This window comes from Sinocyclocheilus grahami, unplaced genomic scaffold (assembly GCF_001515645.1).
Source record: "Sinocyclocheilus grahami isolate Dianchi unplaced genomic scaffold, SAMN03320097.WGS_v1.1 scaffold60.1, whole genome shotgun sequence".
In the NCBI taxonomy this organism is placed as follows: Eukaryota; Metazoa; Chordata; class Actinopteri; order Cypriniformes; family Cyprinidae; genus Sinocyclocheilus; species Sinocyclocheilus grahami.
Window position 1 is genome coordinate 1,265,186 of NW_015505239.1, and position 6,886 is coordinate 1,272,071.

General features: G+C 36.7%; 1 protein-coding gene across 2 annotated transcripts in view; it reads right to left on the bottom strand.

Moving 5' to 3' along the window:
* Positions 1 to 544: 544 nt before the first annotated feature.
* Positions 545 to 6,886, bottom strand: part of LOC107584463 (ER degradation-enhancing alpha-mannosidase-like protein 1) — a 7,465-nt gene continuing 1,123 nt past the window's right edge. Inside the window, exons 2-12 of one of the 2 annotated variants that reach the window (XM_016271094.1) lie at positions 6,851 to 6,886; positions 6,001 to 6,104; positions 5,633 to 5,804; positions 5,359 to 5,542; positions 4,677 to 4,851; positions 4,199 to 4,319; positions 2,819 to 2,989; positions 2,663 to 2,736; positions 2,481 to 2,577; positions 2,138 to 2,299; positions 545 to 977 (exon numbers count right to left, since the gene is read on the bottom strand). The exon at positions 6,851 to 6,886 is cut by the window's right edge and continues 52 nt beyond it. In XM_016271094.1, coding sequence (XP_016126580.1) covers positions 888 to 977; positions 2,138 to 2,299; positions 2,481 to 2,577; positions 2,663 to 2,736; positions 2,819 to 2,989; positions 4,199 to 4,319; positions 4,677 to 4,851; positions 5,359 to 5,542; positions 5,633 to 5,804; positions 6,001 to 6,104; positions 6,851 to 6,886 — 1,386 coding nt within the window. In that variant the 3' untranslated portion in view covers positions 545 to 887. Of the gene's footprint in view, positions 978 to 1,000; positions 1,642 to 2,137; positions 2,300 to 2,480; positions 2,578 to 2,662; positions 2,737 to 2,818; positions 2,990 to 4,198; positions 4,320 to 4,676; positions 4,852 to 5,358; positions 5,543 to 5,632; positions 5,805 to 6,000; positions 6,105 to 6,850 lie in introns of those variants that run through there. The other variant, XM_016271095.1, reaches the window with a different exon arrangement.

A 6,886-nucleotide genomic window follows, 5' to 3' on the forward strand; every position in this document is an offset into this window, starting at 1 on the left:
ACAACCATGCAAATGGAAATTGAACGAATAAAGCTTCTGTAGAACCTGATGTGTTTGTCCTTTAAGTGTCCTGAAAAGATGAAAACCAATGAACAACTGAAACCACACTGGCATTGTGGAGTGTTTAATATACACTTACATAATATTTCTTGAGAATGATTTATATTTTAATTAATCAGCTTATGAATATAATAATAATAATGAATCAAATAATTTTATGAATATAGATTTTTATCATCGATTTGTATATATTATAAAACCTGCTAAATTGAAGCCTCTTAACACCAGTATATCCAGGTTTATTAATTTTGAGAGGTTTAACTACAACTTATTGATCACAGAAAACAACTTTGTTTTCTGTTATGATTGATTGATTACACAGGTACTGTAGCATCTCTGGCTTACAGTTTAAATTGCGTTTAACCCAGAACATTTACTTAAGAATATCAAGACCTGACTGTACCACTAACTGATGTGAAAAACATTGCATTTTTTTTTATGTCTTTTGCAGCTCCATGAAGCTAGACTGTCAAAGAGTGCACTCAATTGCACAATATAGAAATTGATCAGCCCAAAGAATCAAAAGCAGTTTTGTAATGCATTTTAGGATTCTGAAGAGCCAAACTGCCCGGACTGTTTTTTTTTTAGGCTGTGGACCTTTGCTGACTGGATCTGAATACATAGCCAAACCCAAACACCTGGTCCAAATTAAGACAATAGATAAAAATAGAAGACAACTTTTATGTCCCAAAACACAACAACTGATACTGGTTGATTTGTTGACCACATCATGTGCAAAAAGAGACTGAAAAGTTCTCTTATTGGAGAGTTATTGAACCCCTCCAGGGGGTTTTTATGTGTTGAGATGTCCAGGGACAGTACTGATGTCAGGACAGCCCCACCATGTGGTCTATTTGCCTCATGTATATGCTCTTTAGCGGAAGGCCGTAACGTCGCTCTTCAGGAATCCTTTCACACTATTAGACAAATGAAAATGTGTCAATTAAGTTAAGCCCATCTGTTGTGTGCTCCTTTAAGGCGTATAAAACAACTGTTTTTGAAATATAAAGCTTATTTGAGAGCTTGTTCCTTGAGTTGAAAATCTGAAACATGCATACCATCTCAACCCAGTAAAGCCCTTTATAATATCAAGTTTCAATAAACATGGCACTGAAGTAAACATGTAACAGTGTGTGTAAACGCACTCAATTGCACAATATAGAAATTGATCAGCCCAAAGAATCAAAAGCAGTTTTGTAATGCATTTTAGGATTCTGAAGAGCCAAACTGCCCGGACTGTTTTTTTTTTTAGGCTGTGGACCTTTGCTGACTGGATCTGAATACATAGCCAAACCCAAACACCTGGTCCAAATTAAGACAATAGATAAAAATAGAAGACAACTTTTATGTCCCAAAACACAACAACTGATACTGGTTGATTTGTTGACCACATCATGTGCAAAAAGAGACTGAAAAGTTCTCTTATTGGAGAGTTATTGAACCCCTCCAGGGGGTTTTTATGTGTTGAGATGTCCAGGGACAGTACTGATGTCAGGACAGCCCCACCATGTGGTCTATTTGCCTCATGTATATGCTCTTTAGCGGAAGGCCGTGAAGTCGCTCTTCAGGAATCCTTTCACACTATTAGACAAATGAAAATGTGTCATTTTATTTCTATGACCACTTTCAAGATCCATTGTCATGTCCCTGACAAAACACTACTTTAAACACTGTAAGTACATTTTGAATTAGGTTTTAAAAGTTTCATGTTTAAATGATCAAAAAAAGCACATTAAACAAAAACGAGTTGCTCATATTTTCATGTTTAAAAATGTGCCCCAAGAAGCTAAAAAAGGGGGGGGGGGGGGGGGTCAATGGCTGATAATTATTTAAAATAAACAGACATTTTTTGACTGTAGAATGAGAAATCAGCATTTAAGCAAATATCCTTAAAGGGCAAGTTTTGAAGAAGCATATAATTGACTCGACAAGAATCAATTAAAAAAAAAAAAAAAATCCTTTAACAAATTTCATTTTAATACAAGAGAGTAAAACTAGTTTCATTTATGAATATCCCCACTACTAATCATATTCATAAATCGAAGGAAAAATACTGTGTATTAAATCAATTTCTTACGTTGCTTATGTTGGCTGGGGGCTCATTATTAGGCTCTTCACATGGAAACTGCTCTTCCCAATTTTTCTCCCTGAAGCGCTGATCTATCGGCACTACATGGCCTTCTGTAGTGAAGATGTACTTACTCTCAGATCTGTGCAGTGGGTTATCTTCATCAAAGAGCTGTAAAGGAATGTTAAATATCATTTAGTGATGGACATGTCAGCTGCATAAAACTTAATGTTTGGCTAATAAACTTGGCTGACTATGTTTGTAGTTTTTCAAATAAAAGTATGGCTAAAAAAAGACTAGATGCAAAAAGTGAGAACAGGAAAATATAAAGGGAGAATAGTAGACAACTAACCAGGTAAAGGTATTTGCAGGTTTCGCTGAGGAAGAAACTTTCCATGCGATCTTCTTTGGACTTATCCACCACATGATGGAGAGTGGCATAACCACACCTGAGAAGCATACAACCAAAACAACTGTCCTGAGAACATGCCAGCATCCCAATAAAATCACTTTCTGCCATTTTAAACCATATACCTGACTTTGGTATTTTTTTCAAGGCTTTCAAGAATGTCCATCCCAACGTGAAGATAAAAAGGATTCTTGGTTGCCTGCAGAGATTCAAGTTTATCATTAATTATACTGTAATGCTGTGAAGTCTAAAAATCTGGTTATGATGGGACCAGGTTGTACCTGATAGAGTAGGTATGTGGATTCTACTAGTTCTGGTCTTAAAGGGTAGAAGAGAATATCTGGGGCCTGAAGCTGCCAGTTGTATCTTTCCGGAAGAGCACCGAAACGCTTCCAGATTGCATAGTAGAAGGCATGAAGGCAAATGGCATTTTCAACATCTCCATTCAAAACCTGAGCAAACAGATGTGTCCCTGGTTAGAACCCAAATGAACTCAATGAAAAAAGGCTGTCAGCGGGTCTACTTTTTGTTCAACAATCCAAAGTCCAGTCAAAGCCACTAGAAGGCCGAAAAAGCGTAACGGCTGAAGCTGACGCTTCCGGTCTGTCAGTACGTGGGAAAGGAGACCAGAGGCCGTTTTTTTTTATGGATGTCAACGGAGAAGAGGCTTCATTACGCTGAATAAACAGCTTTTTAGAGGAAACGGCTTATTTAATAAATCGACAGCCTATCTGCTAATCTTCAACATGTTTTACACTAAGCAATACTTTTGAATTTAACTATTTTTAGAGTTTAAACCGGAAAAATGCTGTTTTATAAGAGACGTCTCTGACTTTTTGCGACAGGTGTGATTCGGCTTATGGCACTTCCCATTCATTCCTATGGAATCCGTAAACAGAGATTTAGTGTCGCACAACTGACTAAAATTGAATGATGCCAAGGCTGCAATGTGATTGGTTATTAAGGCACACGTGATGCGAGTTAGCCATTACGCTTTCTCCAATAGTAAGTAATACAGACCCTCTCATCTCCCTATAGTAAGATAATCTCTGGTCCAGTCTGGCAATTGAGTATGTCAAGTATGCACTAGAGTAAAGTAGCAATGTATGTACTTATATAACAGAAACACACTATACATGTTCATTATTAATACAATTGTTCTAGTCAGCTGCCTTTGAAGAAATAGAAACAGAACCTCATCAGGGGCTGATTTAAAATGCTCTAATTGAGAAAAACTATTGTCGTTTTGTTCTAATAAACAAATGTACCTTGCAAACACAAATATTGGGTAAAATAGCATATTTTTAATTACACTAAAATATTTGTAGATTTTTTGCAGTACTGAATGAAACAAGTATAGTTATAATTATATATACACATTATATATATATATATATATAATACTATTGTTCAAAAGTTAAATTTAGATACATTTTTCAGGATTCTTTGATGAATGGTAATTGTTGAGGTAATCTTTATGTATCCTTGCTCAAAAGTTTTTTGATCAATTTAACGGATCCTTGCTATATTAATTTCTTAAAAGAAAATAAAGTACTAACCCTTTTTGAACAGGCTGTATTGTGTTATTAGATTATACTGTATAAAGACAATGGAGAGATTGAGTGAGAGAAGCTAAAGTCACTTAAGACACGGAGTCATACCTGTAGTCCAGGGAAGAATGCCTGCAGAGAGTCAATCCATGTGTTCATGATCTGTCCATTAAACATGTTCACATTCACATAGAGTGGTGGGTCGCCATCTCCTTCATTACATGCCGCTCTTCTGTAAAAAGTATAAAAAGTAAACAAAAACAAAAAACACAAAGTGCAGTTTTGCTAACAAAAACATTAAAACAGTTTAGGAATGAACACCCTGAGGTGTGAGATCACAATGTCATGCCATAACTTCTGCATACCCAAGCAGTTACAGAAAATAAATAACAACCTTATCTCCAATTACGCTTATAAAAATGTTATTGCAAGCAGTACATTCATTGGCTGCAAACCATGTCACACTTAACCACAGATCCTAAGTTACAATTTATCTGCAGGTGGTTAGACAACCACATGCAAATTCCTTTGGAAGCTCAAACTGCAGCCACAAACAGCTGTGGTCACACATGCACACATTTATAATCACCCTCTTCTCAGGTGGCTCTGAATGCTCTCATAAGCTGCAGAGAACATCCTGTAGTCTTCTTTCTCTCCAAACAAAATGTAGGACTTGAGGAGGTACTCATAGAATGAGTCCATGCCCGCACCGAGACCGCTCTGCTTCCCTACCCACTCACCAGTCTGAATGTTCACCACATTCCCTGGAAGATGGACAAGAGAATCATTACTGGTCAGACAAAGGCATGGGATCACAAATAAAAGACACTGGATTCAAAACAAAAGAAAAAGAAAATATCTATACAAGTGAAGTCATTGTTTAAAAGGATAGTTCACCCAAAAATGAAAATGTGTGCCGACGAATGACACCTAAGAGAAGAAATTTTTGAATAAAGTCTTTTTTGTTTTCTTTGCACACAAAAAGTATTCTCGCAGCTTCATAAAATTAAGACTGAACCACATATGTCACATGGACTATTTTAACAATGTCCTTACTTCCTTTCTGGGTTTTGAATGTGGTAGTTTTGTTGCTGTCTATGCAGAGTCAGAAAGCTCTCGGATTTAATATCTTGTGTTATGAAGATAATAATGGTTAAAAAATTCTTAATGGTTTGGAAAAACATGAGGGCAAGTAATTAATGACATAATTTTTGGGTGAACTATCCCTTAAAGATAGGACTAAAACAGACCAAAAGAAAGCAACCACTTACCCAACAGCCCAGTTTCATTGCTTCTCAAGTTCCAAAGAGCTTTAACGGCACGCCGGGCGACCCACTCAAATGTAGAGTCGCCAATCAGACGGCTCAGAATGCCAAACTCCACGAGCAGAGAGCCCGCCCCTGCCGTACAGGTCTCATTAATGCTGTCAGGAGGGACGCCTCTCTTTAAATTCACCTGCACATAAACATGGTAGGACACCAATATCAAATGCAGCAAAAACAAGGCATCATCTCTCTAAAATAGTGCTATGTAAATTGGCCTGACCCTGGGATAGGGGATGCCAGTGCTAGTGTTCTCAAAGGCAGGTAGTAGTCGAATGGCCATGTCATGCGCCAGGTGTAGCAGCTCATTATCATAGTCTTTCAGCGCTATGTCCCCAAATGGTTGCCGTGGATCAGTCAGCAGAATATGGGCCGAGATTAAACTGCCTAGAATTCTGAAAAGGGAACAAGTTAAAAACACAGATCCTGTTTTAAACACATTTTTATTTAAGGAGAAGATCAGCATAATCATTGCATTATAAAGGGTTTGTTCTGTCAGTAATGACACTTATGCCATCATTTGTTCTCCCTCATGCTATAAACCACTGAACAGACTCAAATAAAGAGATCCATTAAAGAAAATTACTGCACCTAATGTTGGCCTCAAAGACTTGAACAGTGGAGTCCTTGTCAAAAGAGACCGTGTCAATCACAAGCTTAACAGCTCGATGGAACTCCGTCACATTTCCAAGAACCTACAGGGATAGGAGCAAAACTTTAATCACAGTGCATGTATGACTATTAAGTTATTCTGAGGAGAAACAAAAGAGAAGAATTCCTGAGATTATTTGTAATTAACAGTCCTGGAACAAGATGCATAGTTTGTTCAGGTGAGGCCATATCTTTTGTTGATGTTTTTTTTTTTCTAGATAGCTGAAAGTTAATCGTAAGCTCAGATAAATTCAAGGTTGTTTACTAGGACACATTTATCATGAAAACTGCTACTCCCTTTCTCCCTTCTCTAGTAGTGAAGGACACAGCATTCATGAAACATGAACAGAACAAATTTTAGCACTGGTTTCGAAACATGACTGTGTAATTTATGTTGTAGAACAAAATGTGAAAGTCTCTTCAAGTTACATAAACCGCAGACCTTTACTCATAAATCATACATTAACAGTTTTAAAACCCAAGGAGGAAATCCGTGGCTTGAAAATGGTCATTCTGTTCTGGATTTTAGGACTATGAACTGAACATTTCATTTTTTTTTTTTATGTAGAAGTTTATGCTATTATACAGCAGTTCATCTGAATTTTATTGTTGCATCTTAGACAAAAATTACAAAAATTAAAGCATCCTTTTACTGACAGTAAAAAAAAAAATGTAAAACTAGAAAAGCGTATTCGATTATTAACATGATCTAATAATTTGTGAGGATGAAAAAGAACCAGTTTCTTATATAAAGTTAAACTTAAGACATCTGTACAATCATCTGACTTACCAACAGCGTATCAAGAGCATCGATGAGGGTCAAAGA